Raw genomic sequence first — 24,603 nt, 5'->3', positions numbered from 1 at the left:
TGGCAAGACCGATCTCCACGAGGACGCAAGTCCGTTCTTTGCGTTCTTGGAATTGAGAAACAGCCCTTGTGTGTGTGTGCTATTGTGCCTCATTAAGCGCATGTAAGACAGAGAGCATCCTGATTGGCCTGCTCCGGTAAATCAACCAATCAATTGTCAGTTTGGGCGGGCTTTATCTCTTCTCCCGAACTGACATTGAGGTGAGTTCAACAAGTTTAATATCATGTGCATATTTTTCAGGCTGGCTACTAGTTGCCAAGGCTACATGAAAACAACAAACTCATTAGACCTGTTTAAAGTTGCAATAGAATATAAATAAAACAATTTATATAAATATTATAAGCAGCTTATATAGATAGTAAAAGTAATAGATTGTAAAATAATTAACAAATAATTGGGTAACACTTTAAAATAAGGTTCATTAGCTAACATTAGTTTACTACATTAGTTAACATATAATAATGAACTGCATTTATAAGCATTTTTTTATCTTTGTTAATGTTAATTTAAACATTTACTAATACATTATTCAAATCTTGTTAACATTAGTTAATGCACTGTGAACTAACACGAACAAACCATGAACAGCTGTATTTTTATTAACTAACGTTAAAAAAGATTAGCAAATACAGTAACAAATGTACTGCTCATGGTTAGTTCATGTTAGTTAATACATTAACTAATGTTAACAAATGAGACCTAGTAAAGTGTTACCAATAATTAAATAGGCCTCTAGAAATTAATATTATGCTTTTATATCTTGAAATGTCATATCCTTATCCTCCTTTATTTTCTTTTTTTGTGAGGGGGGTACCTCCCTGAAATGACTTTTTGCAGGTTGGGATGTCTGTGTTTATTTTGGTAAGGTAGGTCCGCGATATGTTTGTATTGAGATGGATTCAGATATTCTACTTTGATAAAACATTGTGTTGCTTATGAAATTTGTGTTCGTTTACGGATAAGCGTAACGATATAGTTACTACGTCTACACAACCGAAAGTGTGCTTTAACTAATTCTGATGTAAAAACCAGTTGTTTATGTTGGTTATTTTGATAATGTTATTCACTTTGTACTGCAAAGTTTTCTCACTGCTGAATGAGACATGAGATCGTCTGATCTGTGCGTGTTCATGTGTTTTGAAAGAGGCGTGACTTTGGATGGCGATTTGAATGGAGGGATCGTGATTTCATTTCTAGTCGGCTACCGTTAGCATTTGTGATACCCTACCTTTAATATGAATATTTTTGCATTGTAAAAAAGACAATCTTGTCTATGTAATTATTTTATTTGTCAACTTGAATGAAACAAATTGTACAAATTTGATTGTGCTCTACAAAGTCCACACATAGAAAATACACTGTAACAATCATCAAACTTTTAAATAAACTTAAATTCTCATCACATTCAATACAATAAATATCACATCATCAATAAATAAAACAAACACTCCTCACAAAAATATATCAAGCACAGAAACGTCTCAGATCAGCCGAGATATTACGTACAGTAAATCACCTGATAAGAAACAAATCAATGAGTACAAATACAAACATGTACAAAATCTATAAAAAACTAATTCACTTGAGGTGGTTTGGTGGCTGACTGATCTGTTTATAGCCACTAGTTTAGTTTGGTCAGCAGTTGTTGATTAACTTTAATAAAGGCCAAGAGACTGAAATAGAGATAGTGATAAACATAAAGAGAGAGAGAGGAGGAGAGCAGGAAAGAGTCGTCCACCATCTGAGCGAACTCGACCGTTCACCCTGTTTCTTTTGTTGGTGGGCGTGTCCCGGGGGCGGCCTCTATCACGTGGGCGGGGTTGTTTGTTAACAGGTGCATTGTTTAGGGGCGGTGAGAACGAGATGTAACCTGACCAATCATCACTGAATCTCTCGTCCACTTCATCACCGATTCCAGAAGCACTTGAACCCTCTGCGTCACCTACACACACACACACACACACACACACACACACACACACACACACACACACACACACACACACACACACACACACACACACAAACAAACGAACACACACATACAGTTTGTCTCTTACTGTGCGTTCACACCAGACCTGAATAAAGTGTATAAATCACGCTATTTGTGCACAGTTGGACGCTTAAACATTTTGAGTTAACTCGGTTCATTCACACGGGAAATTTGGGGACAATGAGTTTGTCCTTCATTGTTGTTTTGTATTGTATGTACATCATAATTACGTCACTAATAGAAAAAAATGTCCTGGTTGGTTAACAAGGCAAGAATATCTACCAAAGTTCAGATTTTTCAGCTCGTGTGACTTGCGCAAATCACGTGTTACGCGCTTCAAACGTCCAAAACGCTCAGTTCGTGCCGCAACATTCGCGCAAATCGCAATAGACATCTAGCCACGGGAATGTCACGATTTGCATGGCTAGATGTTGACTCAACATGTAAATCAGTCACGCTTAACCCTTTATTCACGTCTGGTGTTAATGCATCATTACAGAGCAAACTATGTTCTTAAAAATAACACTATCTAGTTAAATTCTGACCAATTCACACACACGCACACAAAAACCCTTCACATAGGTCTTATAAATATAAAACTAATGTATGTGCACAGACACTCACTGTCTATGAAGTCAGCATCTCGTCCATTCTGCGCCTGTCTCAGTCTGTTTGTGGCCACTCGTAGCTCCATGATCAACTGTCGTGTTTTAACGTTCGGTCGAGCGACATCCACTTCCACCTCAGGATTGTTAATCTGATTGACCAAACCATCTGCCATAACCGATGGGTGATACCTACAACACACACACAGCTCTGTACATTACCAGGCACACAAATGAAGGTACACGTCAGCTTCAGTAGATGCGCACACACACACACACCTGCCACGAGTCTGTCCGTTCCAGCAGCGCTCCTCGTTGGTCACATCGGCGGCCATCTGTTCATCGTTACATATGGTGTGAGGCAGCGCTACCCAGAATCCCCTCATGCGCCGAAGTCGCTCTTGTAACTCCTCCACCTGATCACAAGAATGGATCGGTTATAATCTATCACTTATCAATACACAGAATTATTACAAACATCAACAGAGCTTATTTTTGCAATAAGAAAAATGAATGGTCATCCCTGCATCATTTCTAAGATGTCTTTGATGTTTATGTCTGTCTGTCTCTTACCAGTCTGTCCAGATTGGTCCCTGCAGCAGTGGTTGGTTTTTCTTCAGGTTTGTAGGTTCTGAAAGCTCGCTCTCTCTCTCTCGAGCGTTTGTTTCTGCCAGGGGTCGGCCGTGGATTCCCACAGCCCTGAAAAACCTGCAGCCAACACAAACAAACAAACAAAGCAGCATCATATCAGTTATGCATGCCGGCCCGTTTCATGGGAAAATCCAAACTGATATCTTTCTAATCCTCAACATAAAACTGTGATCATACTGTATGACCACTATCAGTTCAATATTACTCTCAGACCGCATACAATCACACTGCTGTTTAAAAGGGGACATTTCACAAGACTTTTTTAAGATGTAAAATAAATCATTGGTGTTCCCAGAGTACATATGTGAAGTTTTTTTTATCTTTCATATAGATAATTTATTATAACATGTTAAAACTGCCACTTTGTGTGAGCAAAAATGTGCCGTTTTTAGGTGTGTCCTTAAAATGCAAATGAGCTGATGAAATGCAAACACTGATTGCATTGATGGTGGTTTGTTGAAATTCAAATTCTCGCTCTCACTCTCTCTTTTTTTCTTTCACTTTCTGCACTAAATGTCAGTGCCATGGTTGGATAGTGCAGATTAAGGGGCGGTATTATTATAATCCCCTTCTGACATCACGAGGAGCCAAATTTCAATGACCTATTTTTCACATGCTTGCAAAGAATGGTTTACCAAAACTAAGTTACTGGGTTGATCTTTTTCACATTTTAGGTTAATAGAAGCACCGGGGACCCAATTATAGCACTTAAACATGAAAAAAGTCAGTCCCCTTGATATGATAAAAACATTATTTATACAGCGATTTATACAATAGCGATTGTGTTCAAACAGCTACACCGTATTAAACAAGATAGTTGCAAGGAAAGTTCATTGTGTGTTTGTGTATATGTATAATCTGGATACCTTGGCAGAAGTAGTAACGCTGTTCTCTTGCATGTGCATTATTGCTTCAGACACCTTGACTGCGACTGAATCTGTAGCCAACTCGAAATTAAACGGCCCACCAACTTTCTCCAGCACCACCAGAAGAGCGTCTGTCAACCACAAAACACATCAGCTTCATTCAAAACATTTAAACACTTACATTCATAGGCTGTGTCCAAAACCAAAAGCAGCTGAGGCTATGACTTGGGTGGCATGAAGGCAGCTCTGGGAAACACATATTCAGACAGCATTCATAGGCAGCGTAACGCATTTATGTTTAAAATATAAACAGAGCCTTTGTGATAACTAATCCCATACTACAATACTAATTTCTTATTAGAAATTCAATCAAAAGTTGTCAAAAATTAAAATATAACGATTTATGATCCATAATAATTTTATTTTTTCGAACTCAACCAGGCTCGACCAATTACATTCTTCTTGTGGGAGACAAGACACAAACGTATCTCAGGATACAGGAAGTAAAGCAAACATTGGATTTGGCCATGCCTTGATGCCTTGGAATGCTGCCTCAGCATTTTAGAGATTCCGGATGCAGCCATAGTTTAATTTATGTTTCTGCTCACCAATGAAATTGTTCCATTCAGAGTCTAAATCAGCCTGATTGGCCAGACAACCCTTCATGACATTGAGACACAGCGAATGGCAAGGCTTGAGGGCGGGAACTCCACGACACAGCGGACAATACCACTGACGCATTAAAGCCCGGACACACTCCACTCCTACGTTCAGCTAGACAGGGACAGATGGACGTTTCAGGTCAATCTTACAAACTCATGCAGTTCAATATAAACTGTGGGGCTGTCAAAAGATTAATCGCGATTAATCGCATACAAAATAAAAGTTTGTGTTTGCATTATACATTTGAATGAGTATTTTGTGTGTGTGTGTGTGTGTATATACACACACACACACACACACATTATATTATATTATATATATAAAAAAATATGTTTATATATATATATATATATATATATATATATATATATATATATATATATATATATATATATATATATATATATATATATATATATATATATATAATTTTAAAAAATGTATACATGTATGTGTGTATTTATATATAAATAATACTTATACACACTCAAATATATTATGCAAACACAAACTTTTATTTTGTATGCGATTAATCGCGATTAATCTTTTGACAGCTCTAATAAATTGTAAAACTTTTTCCAAAAAAATATTCTTTAAGTTTGGCCGTAATACGGAGCCCTTTAGGGGACATGGAGCAAAAATTAAATAAAGTTTAGTTTCGTGTGCGCACGTGAAACTATCGCGTGCTCACGTGAAACTATCACATGATCACGTAAAACTTTCACATGCCGTGAAACTATCGCGTGTGCCATGAAACTACCGTGTTTAGTTTCGCGTGTTCACGTGAAACTTTTACGCGCGATAGTTTCAGGTGAGCGCGTGAAACTAAACTAAAAAAAAATTTCTGCACATGAAACTAAACTTTAGATTTTTTTACTCCAATGTCACCTTAGGGGGTCGGTACCCTTAAGAGCCTGTCAAGATGCATTATTATAACATTTAACTATTATACAAACATGCATGAAGAGTAAAAATCACTCACCCTAGTTGCTTTGCTCACTATATCTCTGCCTGCACCTAAACCCTGAATTAACGCCCGCGCCGCAATCAATGCTCTCGACACCTGCAAAACACACAGATCACATAACCTGAGATCAGTCATCTCTTAGTATCTCGAGTCACAACATTTCATGTTTTTAAAGAGATTACTTTATTCGTACATGTTACAATGACCATACTCTCAGGTGTTTCACTGTCAAAGCCACAGGTAGAGTTTGTCTACAAAACAACAGTTGTTGATCATTGTGTTTGTGTGATGGGTTGTTACCTGTATACGTAGTTTATGAGGTATATCTCCAAAAGCCTGCAGCTGATCGGTATGCTTGCTGACACATTCTAGGTAGTCCTCAGTGAACTGATAATGAGGGTTAACCAGAGTAAACATGCGCTCTACTAGTCCTGCCCAGAAATCCGCCAGAACCTCTGCCAGATTCACTCGACCACCTACACACAAACACATGAACACATAACATCAACGGAAATCACACACACAACGTGCATTGTGTAAATTTCAATATAACAAACGTAATAACCTGTGTAGTAGCTGCGCAGATCTGCAAACAGCTTCCGAAACATCTGAGCATTCTGCGTGTACAGATGTCTGTATGTCTGTGTGAACATCTGATCCATTGATTTTTCTGCCACATCCATCAGCTCCCTAAAAAACTCTGACATCACAGGGCCAAGCAAAAAAATTAACTTTATTCATGTAAACCAATCATTTATATGTGACATGGCATCTATATGAGTCCTCCCATCAAATTTCTTGTGTCTCTGATTAAAGGTTGTCAGCAGGAAGTGAGTGTTGTCCTGCACCGCCGACAGGAAGTTAGCCTCGCTCTGATTTGCTAGCGTGTCCTCCATCAAGCTGGAGCAGCAGGTGTAGTCCTGTGAGCAGACACGCAGATGTTCTCCTGCAAATAACATCCATACAGAGATATAGGGGCGGTTTCCCGGACAGCCCTACTGAAAAATCCAGCTAAAACCAGCATAAGCTGGTGAGCTGGTTTTAGCTGGTCCCCAGTTTGGTTTTAGCTGGTTTTGCTGGTGTAGGAAGCTGGTTTTGCTGGTGTAGCAAGCTGGTCTAGCTGTGTTTTGGTCACATTTAGGCTGGTCTAGCTGGACTTAGCTGGTCATGCTGGAATACCAGCTGGCCCACCAGCATGACCAGCTTTGTCAGGCTGGGAGGACCAGCGTAAACCAGCTAAAACCAGCTACTAGTTTATGCTGGTTTTAGCTGGATTTTTCAGTAGGGAGGGATTAGACTAGTCCTAGACTTAAACACTTTTAAGAGCTGTCCAAACTGAAAACAACCTTCACTTGCAGATCTTAAAATACATCAGGGCCCTTTGTTTTACTTCAAGATGCACACAGGTAATGTTTTTAGTAAGGCATGCTGTTTAAAACTAGTTATATTTCCTAATTAAACTAAGGCCTAGTCCTGGATTAAGCTAATCCTGGTCCGGGAAACCGCCCCTTAGAGTTTAAAACCAGCTGATGCTGTTTAGGTTTGCTAGTTAAATATAAGAGACTAAAGATCAACTTTAAAAATGACTTCAAGTGGACTAAAATCTGAAGATTTCAACTTAGTTTACACAGAAATGAAAATTCTGTCATAATTTTCTCATCCTCATGTTGTGCTTAATCTGTATGAATTTCTTTTTTGATAAATGATGGTAAGCACACTGCTAATTGTAACCATTGACTTCCATAGTAGGAAAAACCAATTCAATGGAATTCAATGGGTATAACTAATAAAAATATCTTCTTTGTGTTCATCAGAAGAAATAAATTCATACAGGTTTAGAACAACACGAGGACGAGTAAATGATGACAGAAGTTCAATTTTAGGGTGAACTATCACTTTTAATCCCTAATCATTGGTAACACCTAAAATATTTAAACATTTTGTGAAATATTTAGGTGCAGTGTGTGTAATTTTTAGAAGGATCTCTTGACAGAAATGCAAAAAATATACAAAACGATATTATCAGTGGTGTATAAAGACCTTTCATAATGAACCGTTATGTGTTTATTACCTTAAAATGAGATGTTTTTATCTACATACACCGAGGGTCCCCTTAAATGGAAGTCGCCATTTTGGGCCACCATGTTTCTACAGAAGCCTTTAAAGGACAAACTTTTATTACTAAGTTGTCACCGATGATTACCTGTTTGTCCAGTGGTGGCTACAGTAGCTTCTCTATGTGTTTCAAAAGTGAGGGGTGAGCAGTGGACTGAGCCATTAGTTGCAATTCACAACCTCACCACTAGATGCCGCTAAAATTTAAACACTGCACATTTAAAGTGAGAAAATTTAGTTTGAAAAAAACTTACAGTTGAAGCAATTTAAATTTAACTTTTACAGTTTATATATATTTATAAATTATGAATATTATACATTATATATTTTTCAAGGTCATGATTATGAAAAGGCAAGAATTGAATTGACTTTAAAGCCACTAATCATAATCTGATTTGAGTCAATACTGTTTAAAAAAGAGATTTCAAGAAGCTGCTTGAAAAAATAACACGATTACATTTCTGAGTGTGATGTGACATTGAAGATTATCAAATACACTCTCAGAAAAAAGGTACATGAAAGTACAAAGTTGTCACCGGGGTGGTACCTTTTCAAAAAGTACACTTTTGTACCTTAAATGTGAATATTGGTACCTCAAAGGTACATATTATGACCTTTCTAAAAGGTACCGTTCCAACTTTTGTACCTTTCTTTCTGAGAGTATATAACTGAGTTTTGATTCATTTTGTCACCACATTATTACACTGTAAAAGTGAAAAGTTGGATCAACCCAAAAAAATATTTCAATTGGTAACACCTAAAAAATTATTTTAACCTAAAATTTCACTTTAGTTTTACTTTAAGTTGAATAAACTTAAATTGTGTAGGTTTTACCAATTGAAGTAATTATAGGTAAACCAACCCTTCACTTTTTACAGTGTAGTCCTATAGTTCCATTTGCATTGTTTCATAGTTTTGATGAGTTTACTGTTGTTGTAAAATGTGTAATTGTAATATAATCAGGTTATGTTTGAAATATAGTCACTGGTTGTGTAGACAAAATAAACTGATTAAAGTTGACTTGTAATGGATGGGGAAGGAAGGGCATATGAATGACCAGACTAAGGTTGATGTTAGGGCCCTTCCCTGACTCAAATTATTCATGGTTCTACTACGGTTAAAAAAACATGGTTACTATAGTTAAACCATGGTTATCACTAATAACCATAGTTTTGCAAAAAGCGTGGTTGTACAATGGTTCCTGTAGTAAAACATGCGGTTAGTACAAAAAACATGGTTAATTTGGAAGAGGTTACAAAATTTGAAGGAAAAAAATGTAATTTAAAGGAAGGGGTTGTATAAAGGGTTAAATGGGTATCTGCATTCAATTCAGAGGAATATCATTAATATTAGCCTATATGCTTGGAAAACATTTTTAGGCTGAAAGAACTGAAAATAGGGAAAGAAATTGTATCGTTTTATTTAACACATTTTTAGTTTGTCATTCTAGAAATTTGGGAGCAAAATTTTGAACATTTAGTAAAATGATTTGAAACTTGATTGTAATAAAAATGTTACCTGTGTTTAGAAGAACATCACAAGCAGTTTGTCAATATTCATAAAGATTTGTGTGTGTCTTACCGCTGATGTGTGTGTGTGGGGCTGTGTTCAGTTTGTGTTTCTCTCCGTACACCCGGCGTGACTCTTCACAGCTCCGCGTGCCGCCCGCTGACTTCCATAACGCGAGCACACTCATGATATACATCACTAGTTTAATCATCATCATTAGAAAAATAAAACAATAAAGCTGACAGATCTTCTTCTTGTTAATAACAGTTCACTCAATGATCTTTCATTACAGACTCGATCTCAGCATCGCTGTCTTTGTCCCGGGATGAGTGTTCACACCCTCGGGCGCGCGCACACACGCACACGCGTCTGTTACCTCTGATGAACAATAGACAGACAGACATCACCTCCTTTCTTTCTCTTAGCAGAACCGGGCGAGCTTTTCATTTCATTCAGTCAATGAGAAACAGACACTGACGAACACTTACAATTTTTAATTTAAAGATAAATGCAGCACTTATCCAGAAGTTATTCCTATTTATTCGTTTATTTATGAAGTGCAAGTACTGAAACAAAGGTATTAAACCACAATTCTGTGAAATACACGTTTTTATAGTGAAACATGTCGCCTTAAATAAACGAGAATATTTTACATTGTCTTAGTAATGAAAGTGTGAGAGACAGCTGTTCCTCAGTCAGTAATATTGATCTCAACCAGCTGCTCCGTTAAAGAGCCGGGTACGTTACGGTCAAACCGAGGCTACATCTAACAGTGCAATACTACACAAATCACTGCATTTATTATTAATCGTATTTCATCTAGCACTACTAACTTCAACTTGAAAATGTCCCACCTCCACCACCTGCAAAGTCGGGTCGGGACAGATGTTTTTTAATTGGCAGTTAACAAAACAATCATATTTTACAATAAAATCTTTTATAATATTTGTTGAAATAATATATTACAAATATGAATAATAATCCCTACTGAAAAAAATCCAGCTAAAGCCAGCATAACCTCAGCATAAGTCCTCTCAGCTTGGCAATTTTATGTCAAAATCAAACTTGCGCCCTTGCTACTCAAACGCTCTTTTATGCCCATTATGTGTTTATTCATGCCAGAAACACACATTTAACGTTAATGTTATGCTCTGTTTTGTCGGATAAAAAGTGCCATCTCATTCCATTCCGTTTAACTTAGATAATTAATCAGTAACGGAAGCTTACGCAAGCACGTAAGTGAGGTCATGACGCACGTACGCCAACAGGTAGCGTGGCCGAGCGGTCTAAGGCGCTGGATTAAGGCTCCAGTCTCTTCGGGGGCGTGGGTTCGAATCCCACCGCTGCCAAACGTTTTTGCACAGTTACTCCATAAGAACATACAAACACATTTACTACATAATAATACATCTATCTGTAAGTACGCAAATGAGGCCTCGAATTGTTACTAAATGACAAATCCTTAAAAATAGCAAGCGTCAAAAATTTAATAAACTCAGGATGTGAAACTCAGGACTGTGTCTCAATCATTCAAGTTTTTGTGTGTATTTTGGAATTTTGACTGTTGTAGTCATTATTCTTAATTGTATGTGTTGTATCATGTATTTGTGTGTGTTTGTATAGTGCTATGGACCATTTTTTTAAATGTTGTAATGAATAAAGAATATGAATGAATGAATCCGTACCCTAGCACCCGATGTATTGAATCAGCTCCAGCTCTAATCAAGCAAGCACCTGAACAACTAACTAAAATCCAAAGAGTGGTAGGCAAGTTTTTATCAGGGTTGGAGCTCAAATCTGCAGGACGTCGGCACTCCAGGAACGACTTTGCCTAAATCAATCCTAGGTTTCTCAGGTATTTATTTATGAGCTGGTAAATTACATTTACGACGTCAGGTGCGTTCGGTTCAGTACCTTTCCTCGTTGCAAGATGGCGGTATAACGTAACGTTTTTAATGAATTACAGTCAACTACAGGCATTCCGCCATGTTTCTCAAAGACACGCCTCCAACTCCAACTTCCCAGCGGTATTTGATCAATATTATTTATTACTTTTTATATACTTTTTACGACATATCCGACATGTCAACACACTATTATATCTCGGTTTCCGTGTCTGTTTTCATGTTTAGCTGTTAGCATTCGTTCGTTCCTATAGCCGTTTCTCAGAGGTCTCATTTGCAGGCTGTATACGTCATGAAGACGTCGTCGTTGTTCAGTTTAGCAATTTGTGCGCATGTGCAGCTGAAAGCAAAAGTAGTCAGGATGGCCGAGCGGTCTAAGGCGCTACGTTCAGGTCGTAGTCTCCTCTGGAGGCGTGGGTTCGAATCCCACTTCTGACAACACTTTTCCACTCTGCACATTTTTTATAGGAGCAACTGTACAAGACATATAAAAGTCCAGCAGAGGGCAATAAGTTCAGCGGAAAGGTTTTAAGCTGTTGTGTTTTGCCCCACCCACAGTACCTCTTTACTTGTTGCATATTGTACAGTTTCTAATAATCTGTCTATATATGCTACGCCTGTTCAATTCCTGGACACACCCATCATTCATATATACACATACAGTGTTTTGTCCCCGTTTTTTTTACTGTTTTCATCATCTCACAAAGACGTTATGAGAGATACAGGTTACGAAACCAGCATTACCCAGACTATAATGTTACTCTTCTTGGTTAACATTGCCTTTATGTGTTGGGTCTGTCTAAAATATTTAGGTGCAAAATGTCAGACACTTTTAAATGAATTTGCACAAACTAGTAAATAACATACGTTAAAATCTTGTACACAATGTGCTAAGTGAAAATTCTGTAAATTCAGTAATCTGTAGGTTAGTATATAACTTTATATATTCAGTTGTCAGGGGCGGAGTGGGACCAAAAAAATCTACCGGGAAATTTCGTAGACCACCAGCCCTCAGTGGTACAAAAAAGAAAGAGAAAATGGTTCCCTGTAAATATGCAAATGCTGAAATCTAAAACACAACAACATGAAATACCAAGTGTTATAATTATTATTTAAAAGATCTTGAAGTCAACAACACTTCCCTAGTTTCAGGTAACAAGGTAAGCTAAAGCTTAATTTGGTTGCAAAGCAGTTGCTTATAAAATTATTAAGCCTATTTGGAGAGAGATGCATTTAATGTGACAAAATCTCAGTCATCGTGTGAAAATATAACGAGGCCTAGACTACATGTTCTGAGCAGGTGTTGTCCGTGAACATGCTGTAAAACTCATGAAAAACTGATGCTAATTATCTGGGAAACATTCTCTAACAGCAGTCAAGTTGTCATTGTTTGTGTCAAACAAGTTGTGCATTTGTTACATTAAAAAAAGAGATCCGACTTACTGTGTGCTCAAAGTGATGCTCGGAGCTCCATTCGTCTCTGTCGGTGTTCGAGGCTATGCTTTTTTATTGGTTGTTGCGTTAAATCTTACACAGATACAACAGTGCTATTTTCTGATTGGCTGTTGTGTAGCCTCTTTCTTTTTTTGATTGGCTGATAAGTGGCATGCAGAGAGCATTGCGGCCAGATACATTTTGGGCGCTGCAGCATATTAAATATGATAAATACCGTAGTTTTTTGCGTGAGAAATACAATGTGTGACGGGAGTGCAAGACAAAAGACTGAAAGCCCGGCTAATATCAGACCGGCCCTCGGGGCCACAAAACACTACCGGCACACTGGAAAAGTCTCCCGATTGCCACTCCGCTTTCCAGTGTATAGTGATAATTCATTTATTGTCTTCACTGTGTCTTGTTTAGTTCATCTGTGCATAGCGTGCTGCTTGCAGAAAATATCAGTTTGAGCAGAATTCTTGAAATGTGACCAGGAAACTTTTAAGTTAAAGCAACACTAAAGAGTTTTTGTTCTTTGCTCCCCCTAATGTTTAGAAGCATAATTGTCCATTACCACTGTCGTAAATACTGCAGCATAGCTGGCTCAGATTGGATTGTAGGTCTGCCATAAAGCAAGTTTTTGTAGTTTTCACTCAAACTACAGGACCGCGACCCGACGGTTGGAAACTTCTTTAGTGCGGTTTTGGCCGATAGAGGCTGCAACGCGAATGTGAAAGTACCGTTCACCCTGTTTGAGTGGATGAACGACTGAAACTTTTTTGGAAACGTTATTTTAAGGTAAAAAAAACCTCTTTGGTGTTGCTTTAAGCCCAAAGTTTGAAGTTTTGGTTTAAATAACTTTTAATACACATAAACTGTCCACAACAATTTGCACTTAAAGGCATAATTCACCAAAAAAATTAAAAACTGTCATCATTTACAGATGAAGAATATTTAGTTAAATGGTGGTAAGCATACAGTTGAAGTTACCTGTTGACTTTAACAGTAATCCTATTTGTTTTCCTAATACTATCAACTCTGTGCTTCCCATCATTCATCAAAATATCTTCTTTTGTGTTATACAAAATAAAGAAACCCATACAGGATTTAAACAACATGAGGGTGAGTAAATGATAAAAGAAATGTTGTTTTTGGGTGAACTATCCCTTTAAATATTTCATGAGTGATGTAACATTATCTAGGTATTGAATATTGCTCATGTAATGTAAACTCAGCACTGAAGCTGGTTTCTATTGCCTCTTTGTGATGTGATTAACAGTATAATAGAAAAGAAAATAAGCTGTACATGTATCGACTCTAGTTTTGAATAGTTGGGTGTGTCCTGCAAATATTGCCTTAATATCATCATGACAAGGCATTTTCGTCTTTACCAAACAAGATGAAAATTTATATAAATAAATACTGTTGTGGGTCTCAACCCACTTTTGAGAAGATATATACAGATCCTTCTGTTAGGTTACTGCACTACGTTTCATTGATGCTTTTTGTATTTATTCATCAGGTTTTTCAGTTTCTTGCTTTAATCTATGAATCCTCTGATGCATTAAATAATAAATCACAATATTTATTTACTTTAAAACTAGAATGTTATGATATATTTTGAGAGAGCTGCAGAACACGTCATGTAATTAAAGATAGCGGTTGATAAGTCAAAGCTACTTTGAGCTTCATGACCTTTATATGCTATTACTAATTTATGTTATCATAAAATAATAAAATAGATATAATTTAAAGTTCAAAGATAATCAATAAAGTTGCCATGAATGGTTCCAACCTTAAATGTTTAAGAATAACTTGATCTCTTCATGCATTTAATGTATGTTTAACCCTAAAAGGTTTTTTTGCGATGCCATATGAGAACCAGTTTTGAGTTTGTGCAACAGAAAGCTTCTGTGGATATTATTAGTTCACAGGAAGAGAATATTTTATAATGTTTATTCATTAAGAGAGAAGTTTTATTTGACCTATATTCATTTCTATTATTTGTTTGAGGTTGCAGTTTAATACAAAATATTTGTGGTCCAGCAGCTTGCAGTGATTTGTGCTGTATGTCTGTACTTTGTAAAATGATATGTTTTCAGTAAGAATCTGAAAGCATGCGTCTCGATTTCATGACAACCCGGTATAGCAGTACTGCAATATTTAAGTGTTTTACTTTGATAGATGACTTGTAATATCACCACTGCGTTTATATTTGCTGTAGCTTCTATTATGTTCAGTATGTTGTGGTAACACGTTACTGTACTGTATTACTATTTACTATTATATTTACCTGCACTGTGAAAGCCAAACAGGAAGATCCAGTTCTTACGTAACAAAAGCAAACAGTTCTGACTCAGGTGTGGAGCAATTCATGTCATATATGACATATGCTTCTTTAGATATTCAAATGTTTTACATAGACCGTTGAACTATACCAAGTCACAATGACCAAGCAAAATGGTTAAAAATGATAAAAAGCAGGGCACAGTTTGCACAGCATTTGCAAGTTTTCCTTGATCCAGACTAGGAACCACAAGAAACACGAGTAAGAACATGATGCATGTATTTCACAAGCTTTTGCACACATATTAATCTTTGCTAAACTTGTTTGGTTGTGTTTGATTATCAAGCTGATATATCGTACTGTCTGTTCTGCTTTAGTGACTTCCCTCAAGTTGTGGTATTTTCCTACAAAAGGTATGAATGAGTTACATTTACAGTGGTTATTATTACTTCAACAGGTGTCTTCAAGAATGTGTATTGTAACGTGACGTTGCATTTTCCTGTCTGCTAGTTATTTCTTATTCTTAGTGGCAAAATATTGTTAAATTTGTCAAACTTAAGTTCTCCCAGGTTTTGGAGTCTCTTTTTAGCCACTAAGCAGTTAAACACTGATTTCATTATCCAAAACTGTTCTTGTTTGATGTACTTCTCTGGATGTCTTTCAAATGTAATTTATTTTGAATTTTTTTGATATCTTGAGATGTTTAATGCACGAGTCTCTGTTTTTTTGTTACAAAAGGTCGTGCAGAATCCGTCCGACTGATGCTGAAAGACCAAAATAAGGAGTGGGAGGATATTGCTATAACCGGTCAGACGTGGCCAACTGTAAAGCAAAGCTGTGTACGTTAACCAACAACCTAGAGATAAGAGCATTCAGCAAATGATTAGTTTTAAGAGTTTAACATTTGAATATTGCATGCACATTTCTGGACAATTTTACAATTTGATCTATTTGACTCAAATGCTGTAAGATTAACTGCTAGTTTTTTACACTAGGGTTATCTTAGCTAATCTTCAACACTGAAAAAAATGATTAATTGAATTTACTAAAATTTTTTAAGGTAAGTGGTTGCAATCAATTTATTTAAGCTACATTTAAACAAAAAGATTAGTAAAGTAAAATAAAATATAAAACTTTTGTTTAAATGTAGCTTAAATAAATTGATTGCAGCCACTTGCCTTGAAAAAATTTGGTAAATTCAATGAATCATTTTTTTTCAGTGAAGAGAGGGAGAGTCAAAAAGCTTTAATTTTAACCATGTATAAGCAGTGCAGTACTTAGTGAAATGTGAATTTTTTTATGTGAACTGAATACTGAACGTAGGAGAGTTCAATTTTAGCATGTGTGCAATCTAGTGCATACAGTGACGGACAATAGACAGTGCAACAACAATACAATACAATACTATACAGTTAATAAATAAATAATAAAGCAGTGCCGAGCAGTACAATTTGTGTCTCTGATTACAGAAGAAACTCTCTTGTGTTCAGCATTGTTCCTCAGGTGAGATGAAAAACAGGCACCTTGGAGATGATAAGTTAAAGGAGCACTGTCTCAATTCTGTGGTACTTCTGTTGCAAAGATTTAAAGGATTAGTCAGTTTTCTTAAAAAAAAAATCCAGATAATTTACTCACAACATGTCATTCAGAATGTTGATGTCTTTCTTTGTTGGGTCGAGAAGAAATTGTGTTTTTTGGGGAAGGCACTGCAGGATTTTTCTCATTTTGATGGACTTGAATGGACCCCAGGGCGTATTGGTTTTAATGCAGTTTGAAGTTGCAGTTTAAAAGGACTCTAAATTATCCCAAACGAGGCATAGGGGTCTTATCTAGAAAAACAATTGTCATTTTTGGCAAGAAAAATAAGAAATATAAATTTTTAAACCACAACTCCTCATCTATCTCCAGTCCTGTGACGCGCCAGCGTGACCTCATGTAATTGCATTATGCCGTGGAAAGGTTGCTTGTTACATATATGAAACACACATTTGCTGACCACTTTAAACAATAAACTGACACAAAGACATTAATTAGTATCACTGCCATACAACAATGTCAGAACGATCCTCTTTCTCCACACTTGTAAACACTGGGGCGTAGTTTCGATACATCAACCATGACCTCTTGATGTGATTACGTATTACGTGAGGTCACGCTGGCCTACAAGATATACAAGAAGTTGTTTAAAAGTGCATATTTTTTATTTTTCTTGCCAAAAATGACAATCGTTTCACTAGATAAGACCCTTAGTTTAGAGTCCTTTGAAGCTGCAATTTTAAACTGCATTAAAACTAATAAGTTTTGGGGTCCATTCAAGTCCATTAAAATGAGAAAAATCCTGGAATGTTTTTCTCAAAAAACATAATTTCTTCTCGACTGAACAAAGACAGACATTAACATTTTGGATGACATGGTGGTGAGTAAATTATCAGGATTTTTTTAAGAAAATGCACTAATCCTTTAACTAGATCCCCTTAAGCAATGTTCTTCTGGGTGTGCTTCGCTTACAACAACATAACTCTCTGACCACCATAGTAGGATGCATGGTGGAGAAACTAATTTGCTAGTCAAGATTGTTTCCTTGAAAACAGTAAATGTGTTGCACATCCAGCATTTAAACCATACTGCTTCAACAACATAGTTAATGATGTCACAATCATGTTTGTGAAGTACGTGTGCGTTATTTGCTGGCGCTACCCAAGCTGGCTATGTACTCCGGTAAGAGAGTCGCTGCAACCTTGGATTTATTCAACAGATTTATTGACATCCCATTCTTGCAGGCAAATACAGTGCTTTGTGTTAGTGCAATTGTCTGTGTGTGTGTGTGTGTGTGGTTTTGTTCTCAATAACGCACACGGAAACACAACAGAAAAGTATACAATTAACATGCCACTCAGGAGCAGCTGTAATCGTGTCAGCAGCGAACTATAAAGTAAAATGGCGAAACTGCGCATGTGCACAAATACGTGAGTCTAGGGAGTGACGTCAGATCATCAGTCCAGCAGGGAGTTTTTCACAATGTTGGAGTTGTAATAATAATAAACTGAGATGCAGGTTGCGAATGTTTGTTAATAAGATTGAACTAGTCGTTGAACTATGCAACTTGCAACCATAGTTGGCTAACCATGCTTTTGTCCCACCCTAAACATGAAAGTAATGTTGCTGTGCCACACTAATGGTGTTTTTGTTTTGAGGATATGTGATTTGAATTACAGATTAAATAGGTTGACACCTATGAAATAATGTGTTTGCGTTCAGTATTCAGTTATTAAAGTGGTCACAGGGACACATGGCACACAAAGACTGAAATCTTTCATTTCTCTTCTGTATATTCGTGTTCGTGCATGTTTTGTTAAACAGCTTTTTGGACAGCTGCCCAAACTGGAAGACGGAGACCTGACATTGTACCAGACTAATGCTATTCGACGACACTTGGCACGCAAACTGGGTGAGTATAAAAAAATAACTTGATTTAGAAAAACATTTACTATGCAAAGCACAATTTAACCCATGTTGTTTCAAGCCAAAATGCTGGACTGTTTAACCGATTGTTTGGTTCAATATAAACATTTTCTGTGTTAATATAACCCAAAGGCTTGGTTTGTCCCTTTCTGACTGAAAAACACTGGGTTGAAAATATCTCAGCATTTTAAAAAGTGTACACTGTAAAAAAGTATGTGTTATTTTTAAGCTTCTTGCATTGTAATTTAGCATATGCTGGGTTGTCCTGGGTCAAACACAACCATTTTTGGCCAACACAACGGCTGGGCTGGAATGAAAATATCCCAATATTTACCAAAATACAATATATTTTTGTAAATATTGATTCATTTTTATTCCCTCTTGGTGCAGGCATTTATGGTCAAAATGAGAAAGAGGCTGCTTTGATCGATATGATGGATGATTTCCTGGTAGAGATTCAGGCAAAATACATGAAGCTTATTTATCAGGAATATGTAAGTGAAACGGTGCTGTCCGCATAGCAATCCAAGCTAACATATGACACGATTGCATAATTTTTCTCAAAATGCCAACATGCACAATTCTCAAATAATTTCTCTCATAGGAAACAGGAAAAGAAAAATATCTGAAAGAACTGCCTGAAAGTCTCGGGCGCTTGGAAAAAATCTTAAGCAGCAACAAAGGAGGATTTCTGGTTGGCGCACAGGTCATTATTGTAAATTAAATTAAACAGTTAAATAAAAATTGCAATAAAGTATGCATCTCAATGTTTATTAACTGGAACAGAAATTTTGATGTTTGTTTCTTTCATCCACAGATCTCTTTTGCAGACTATCTGCTGCTGGCACTCCTCTTATATCATCAGGTCCTCTCTCCATCCTGCCTGGATTCTTTTCCCACCTTGAAAAGTTACCTGGATAAAATTTCTTCCAGACCCAACCTGAAGGCCTACATGCAGAGTGATGCTTTCAAGAACAAACCCATCAATGCTAATGGGAAACAGTAAAGGCATCATAAAGTATCATGTCAACTGAAATGCAGCAGGCACCAACTTTCAAACACATACTGTAGTGAAGGATTTCCAAAGCTGTACATTTTGCTTCAATAAATATGTTTTTTCCTGAATTGAAATAAAAATCAGTGGTGTGTGTTTAATTGCATAAACCAAAACTTGTATGTCTTTAGTAGACATAATGAACTATTAGCTGAGATGAAGCGAAAGAACCAGATATGATGATAACAACAGTCACGATGATTGACCGAGAGGAGGAGCGACAATATGACACCTTCTTACACTGAAATAAGCCAAGTCACAATGAAATAAAGATATTGATCCTGCAAATATTAAAAGTAGAGAAGGGTCTCAAAGTTCACAAGTCTATAAACAACAAACACTTCACTCAACTTGAACTTAAATCATATACAGTTGACATTAGATGTGACTAGCACATGTCAGGCAGCTAAAGGTTAACAAGTGTTAAATAACTTACAACCAAGGATTGTTGCAGTTTTTACCCATTATGACATGTGTTACTATGTGTGTTGCCGAGAAATCAACCCATAACTTTTGTACACCTAACGCAATGCTCAACAAATACGCTGCGATCACAACCTGAGCTCTTTTAAACTAAATGCTAGTTTGTTATTGTGCAGTTAACTATAGACATTACTCTCTAGTGCCTAAACCTGTTACCCATGTGAGATGAGTAACAAGCTCCTTAGAGATGCTTAGAAATGCTATGGCAAGAAAAGCATAAACGTGTTAACTGACAAACACAGGTATACTGAACACATCCAATATTGTATGCAGGATAAAAAGAGGCTACTTTGATAGACATGATTAATTAGTAAATCTTTGGAATAAATACTTGTAAATAAATATATGAGGTAATCTTCTACAATAAAAACCTATTAACAAAGGCACCGTAGACCAATATACAGTACAATAAGGCTGAACAAGAACTGTTTTTATTGGCTATTGACATTATACTCTATTATGTATGTACTGGCACAAAAAGACAGGAAAAGACAAATATCCACAGGAACTTCCTGAAATTCTCGCCCTTTTGGAAAAAAGCCTGCCCAGAAAAAAAATTTAGATTTCTATTTGGCTCATATATGAATTTAAACGTTTAACTTTTTTAAGTTAACATAAAATTACATTCATTTACTCACTTAACATATGTTACTCATTGTGTATGATTATCAGTGCACATACTGTATGTTTCTTAGTAAACTTTTATTTCTGGACTCTTATAAACACAATGATGATAAACAGGCTGATTGCTACTGCATGTGTGCCGTACAACAATCTCTGAAAAAAATCTGTGCATATATCATGGTGAGTAGCTAAAAAACCTTGCACGTAGTCACATAAGCTTTCCTCACCCTGTGATATTATCATGTCATACTTTGGACACTTTGCTACAGTACAAGTTTAAGCCCCTCAAAGGAGCACACATGACATTCTAATATCAATCATTTAATTTGATTTAACATGATGGAGTATAAGCTAAGTGTCATACAGTATCCATACCTCTGTCAGTATGCATGCAAAATGGACTGTCGATGCATGCCATAGTGTAAGTGGGCTACAGCAGTAGTAGGCTTATGCATGCAGTTAGTGGGCTGTCAGTAGTATGCATGCAATAGTGTAAGTGGGCTGTCAGTGGTATGCATGCGATAGTGTTAGACTGCATGACAGTAGTATGCATGCAATAGTGTTAGTGGGCTGTCAGTAGTATGCATGCGATAGTGTTAGACTGCATGTTAGTAGGATGCATGCAATAGTGTTAGTAGGCTGTCAGTAGTATGCATGCAATAGAGTTAGAGTACATGTTAGTTGTATGCATGCAATAGCGTTAGAGTGCATGTTAGTAGTATGCAGGCAATAGTGGGCTGTCAGTAGTATGCATGCAATAGTGTTAGAGTGCATGTTAGTAGTATGCAGGCAATAGTGTTAGTGGGCTGTCAGTAGTATGCATGCAATAGTGTTAGAGTGCATGTTAGTAGTATGCAGGCAATAGTGTTAGTGGGCTGTCAGTAGTATGCATGCAATAGTGTTAGAATGCATGTTAGTAGTATGCATGCAATAGTGTTATTAAGCTGTCAGTAGTAGGCATGCAATAGAGTTAGAGTGCATGTTAGTAGGATGCAGGCAATAGTGTTAGTGGGCTGTCAGTAGTATGCATGCAATAGTGTAAGAGTGCATGTTAGTAGTATGTATGCCATAGTGTTAGTGGGCTTTCAGTAGTATGCATGCAATAGTGTAAGAGTGCATGTTAGTAGTATGCATGCAATAGTGTTAGAGTGCATATTAGTAGTATGCATGCAATAGTGTTAGCGGGCTGTTAGTAGTATGCATGCAATAGTGTTAGTTGGCTGTCAGTAGTATGCATGTAGTAAAAAGACTTTGGCGTAAGTAAAATCTTCTAAAAGTAGTATGCAAGCAGTAAGTGGGCTGTCAGTAGTATGCAGCCTGTCGCGGTCACAAGCAACAGGCGTTTGCGTGCAAAGGAGGGAGCGCGTGCATGACTCATCAAAAACTCGTCGATTATATAAGGAGACGCGAGCGAGTTTTCCTTCTGCACTTACTCAGGATCAACAGCACGCGCTCATTCTAAACAAATCTGCTATTCTTCAGTCTTATCTGACACGAGTAAGTAGCGTCTAGATCTCTTAATGCATCTTCAAATTATTATGACGTACACTTTGACTTGTAGTTATTTGTCTCGGAGTTATTTGAGTCGATTTCGTTGCATTGCAATACCACAGCGTCTTTATAAAACTACTGACTTCATCTTGCAAAGCGCTTATGAAATACTGAAACGTTGTTTTGTAACACTGTAAGTAAGGTTTGTGCAGCAGTTTAGGTTATGTAAGGATAGGCTACTTGGGCAACCTTAACGAAAACTTACGTTTTTAAATTGCATGCTTTAGTATTTAATGTTTGGCAGTGTAGTAGTAAATGTTATTCAAATATTTTACAATCACTGGCTTTTACTTTGATTACTTCCTGTTGGGTGTTCACGGTTCATATCTGACTTTTATTTTGTTTTACTCTATTTTGCAGTGCCTCCCTACACACTCACATACTTCGCTGTTAAAGGTTTGTCAAATGTCTGTTCTTTGAACTTGTCACATGATATAAACCCTCAGAAAAGTCTGGAAGGTTGTTCATGAATCATGACGTCACGTGCTTCTCTCGAGGCATTAAATATCATGTACTGTCTGCAAACAAAGGAAGTTCACATTGCCCCAAACAGAAACTACACTTTATTTTATTAGTTGGTTTAATTTGCATGTGACTTTTACAAGCTTAAATTATTCTGGTTATTTTATTATTATTATAATCATTATTTTTGTAACAATTTATGAACAGCTACTGGATTAATGCTGGATCTTCACCGATAATTTGGGAGACAAACCAGCCTGCTCTTTGTTATCCAGTCAAAGTCTGGTTGGCCTATTTGTTTAAAGGCATCTGACCCAGATTTGATAGGAGGAGTTTCAGCCCACACAATGTATTACAAAATCATTTCATAGCTTCCACAGCCCCAGTTTTTAAACTTTTTAAAATAATTTTTGTGTGTTACTTGATATCTTCATGTGACTTTAGCATGCAGTTGCTATGGTAACAGCCTCTTAACCCCACATCATGTGCATCTTTCAGGCAGATGCAGTGCCTTGAAGATTATGCTGGCGGACCAAGGGCAACAGTTGAAGGAGAACCTGGTGACCTTTGATGATTGGATGAAGGGTGATATAAAAAAATGCTGTGTGGGTTATCATTCTTATATTTACTCAGAAATCTGTTTTAGTATGGATTAATTATTTGAAATGATGTGTGAGTAATTCATGCTTGGCTTAATCTGTCATTTCTTAGCTGTAATCTGAAGTTGCTTTTTTATTTTAGGTTTTTGGACAGTTGCCCAAGTTTGAAGATGGTGACTTGGTCTTGTTTCAGTCCAATGCCATGTTAAGGCATTTGGGTCGCAAACATGGTAATAATTCCCATTTTACTGCATTCAAGTAAAAAATTATCACCTGTCCTGTAGATGATTACAGCTTTATGACCTGGTTTCACAAACAAGGTTGTAGGTAAATTGAGATGTTTAACCATCTTTTATGAACACACCTTAGAAAAAGATGCTACTGGTGTGTACCTTGAGACAAATCAATGGCACTAGCATATTTTAAAGTGGACTTTTCACAAGATTTAAAATGTAAAATAAATCTTTGGTGTCCCCAGAGTACGTATAGATCATTTATTATAGCCAAAGGGAGCCACATTTCAATGAGCCATTTCTTTCACATACTTGCAGAGAATAGTTTACCAAAACTAAGTTACTGGGTTGATCTTTTTAACACTTTCTAGGTTGATAGAAGCACTGGGGACCCAATTACTAACTTAAAAAGTCAGATTTTCATGATATGACCCCTTTAAGATATGTCAGTGCGAGTAATTATCAATTGACACAGCCCTTAACATGTTTTAATCTAGGACTAGACTTAAGCCTTGTCTGTAAAACCGGGGATGTGGTACAAAACAATGTGGTCACCACATTTTCTTAAACCGCAATACTCAATGTAGTAGTATTTAGGTTTTTGTTAGCTTTGTATATGACTAACTACCCATACTTGAGGATATCTAAATGTATATCATATAAATGTGTATATGTATGTTTGAACTATTGTGTCTGTGATCTATGTTACACAGTTTAAACCGTGCTAATCCACTGTTGTAAATAATCCTCGCTCTCCTCATTTAGGTGCATATGGAAAGAACGACTGCGAGGCAGCTCTTATTGACATGATGAACGATGGGGTAGAAGATCTGCGCCTAAAATATATCAAGATGATCTACCAGGAATATGTGAGTACACTGGAATATGTGGGTTTGGGATTTGAATCTGGTTTGTCAATGGTTCATTAGATTTTTAAAGAATTTATTTTTAAAGATTTATTTTTACTGTTCTATAAAATTATTGCCTAATCTTACCACAGGCTTAGGTTTTTTTTCATGAATTGTTTTCAATCCTAAATACTGAAAATAACTAAATGATGATGATGATGGAGATGAATTACCTAATGGTTTCCATAGCTAGTATTAATGTGATTGTACATCTCACAGACAGTTACCTGAGA

General features: G+C 36.7%; 3 protein-coding genes and 2 non-coding genes across 8 annotated transcripts in view; 4 read left to right on the top strand and 1 right to left on the bottom strand.

Moving 5' to 3' along the window:
* The window catches only part of LOC129422430 (glutathione S-transferase P-like), a 58,990-nt gene that overhangs the window by 33,629 nt on the left and 758 nt on the right, over nucleotides 1-24,603 (top strand). The window contains exons 1-5 of one of the 2 annotated variants that reach the window (XM_073854556.1): nucleotides 21,984-22,114; nucleotides 22,529-22,564; nucleotides 23,129-23,235; nucleotides 23,372-23,459; nucleotides 24,228-24,332. In XM_073854556.1, the coding sequence (XP_073710657.1) occupies nucleotide 22,114; nucleotides 22,529-22,564; nucleotides 23,129-23,235; nucleotides 23,372-23,459; nucleotides 24,228-24,332 (337 nt within the window). In that variant the 5' untranslated portion in view covers nucleotides 21,984-22,113. Of the gene's footprint in view, nucleotides 1-21,983; nucleotides 22,115-22,528; nucleotides 22,565-23,128; nucleotides 23,236-23,371; nucleotides 23,460-24,227; nucleotides 24,333-24,603 lie in introns of those variants that run through there. The other variant, XM_073854555.1, reaches the window with a different exon arrangement.
* On the bottom strand, nucleotides 1,268-12,942 carry gpc2 (glypican 2). Of its 3 annotated transcripts, none has more exons than XM_073854554.1 (11): nucleotides 12,717-12,942; nucleotides 6,534-6,691; nucleotides 6,311-6,446; nucleotides 6,046-6,221; nucleotides 5,761-5,841; nucleotides 4,724-4,889; nucleotides 4,116-4,246; nucleotides 3,172-3,306; nucleotides 2,878-3,014; nucleotides 2,618-2,790; nucleotides 1,268-1,942 (listed from the first exon to the last, which is right to left on the bottom strand). In XM_073854554.1, exons 2-11 carry the CDS (start codon nucleotides 6,639-6,641, stop codon nucleotides 1,656-1,658), a joined length of 1,530 nt encoding a protein of 509 aa, XP_073710655.1. In that variant the 5' UTR covers nucleotides 6,642-6,691; nucleotides 12,717-12,942; the 3' UTR covers nucleotides 1,268-1,655. The 3 variants fall into 3 exon arrangements, with proteins under 3 accessions (XP_073710655.1, XP_073710653.1, XP_073710654.1); XM_073854552.1 differs by lacking the exon at nucleotides 12,717-12,942 and adding an exon at nucleotides 9,442-10,222; XM_073854553.1 differs by lacking the exon at nucleotides 12,717-12,942 and adding an exon at nucleotides 7,817-10,219.
* trnal-aag (transfer RNA leucine (anticodon AAG)) lies at nucleotides 10,637-10,718 on the top strand. Its single transcript has one exon. It is a non-coding gene; the product is annotated as a tRNA-Leu (tRNA).
* Nucleotides 11,629-11,711, top strand: trnal-cag (transfer RNA leucine (anticodon CAG)). The gene has a single exon. It is a non-coding gene; the product is annotated as a tRNA-Leu (tRNA).
* Nucleotides 15,113-19,586, top strand: LOC129422429 (glutathione S-transferase P-like). Its single transcript, XM_055178344.2, has 7 exons — nucleotides 15,113-15,255; nucleotides 15,372-15,407; nucleotides 15,733-15,833; nucleotides 18,355-18,442; nucleotides 18,847-18,950; nucleotides 19,061-19,162; nucleotides 19,274-19,586. Coding segments are annotated over exons 1-7 (621 nt in total). The 5' UTR covers nucleotides 15,113-15,254; the 3' UTR covers nucleotides 19,463-19,586.

The sequence above is a fragment of the Misgurnus anguillicaudatus genome, chromosome 16, assembly GCF_027580225.2.
Source record: "Misgurnus anguillicaudatus chromosome 16, ASM2758022v2, whole genome shotgun sequence".
NCBI classification, from domain to species: Eukaryota; Metazoa; Chordata; class Actinopteri; order Cypriniformes; family Cobitidae; genus Misgurnus; species Misgurnus anguillicaudatus.
The sequence above is the reverse complement of the archived record's forward strand: the minus strand, read 5'-3'. Positions and strand labels throughout refer to the sequence as shown.

Bases quoted from the DNA above. Each gene is read 5' to 3' on its own strand.
- gpc2 (XM_073854552.1), bottom strand. From the start codon at position 9,586: ATGATGATGATTAAACTAGTGATGTATATCATGAGTGTGCTCGCGTTA. The intron at 3,307-4,115 runs GTATCCAGATTA...TGTTGGCTGCAG, and splicing joins GCGTTACTACTTCTGCCAAG to GTTTTTCAGGGCTGTGGGAA. The intron at 3,015-3,171 runs GTAAGAGACAGA...TCTTGTGATCAG, and splicing joins GGACCAATCTGGACAGACTG to GTGGAGGAGTTACAAGAGCG.
- LOC129422429 (XM_055178344.2), top strand. The intron at 15,834-18,354 runs GTACGTTAACCA...TTTGTTAAACAG, and splicing joins CAACTGTAAAGCAAAGCTGT to CTTTTTGGACAGCTGCCCAA. The intron at 18,951-19,060 runs GTAAGTGAAACG...TTTCTCTCATAG, and splicing joins AGCTTATTTATCAGGAATAT to GAAACAGGAAAAGAAAAATA.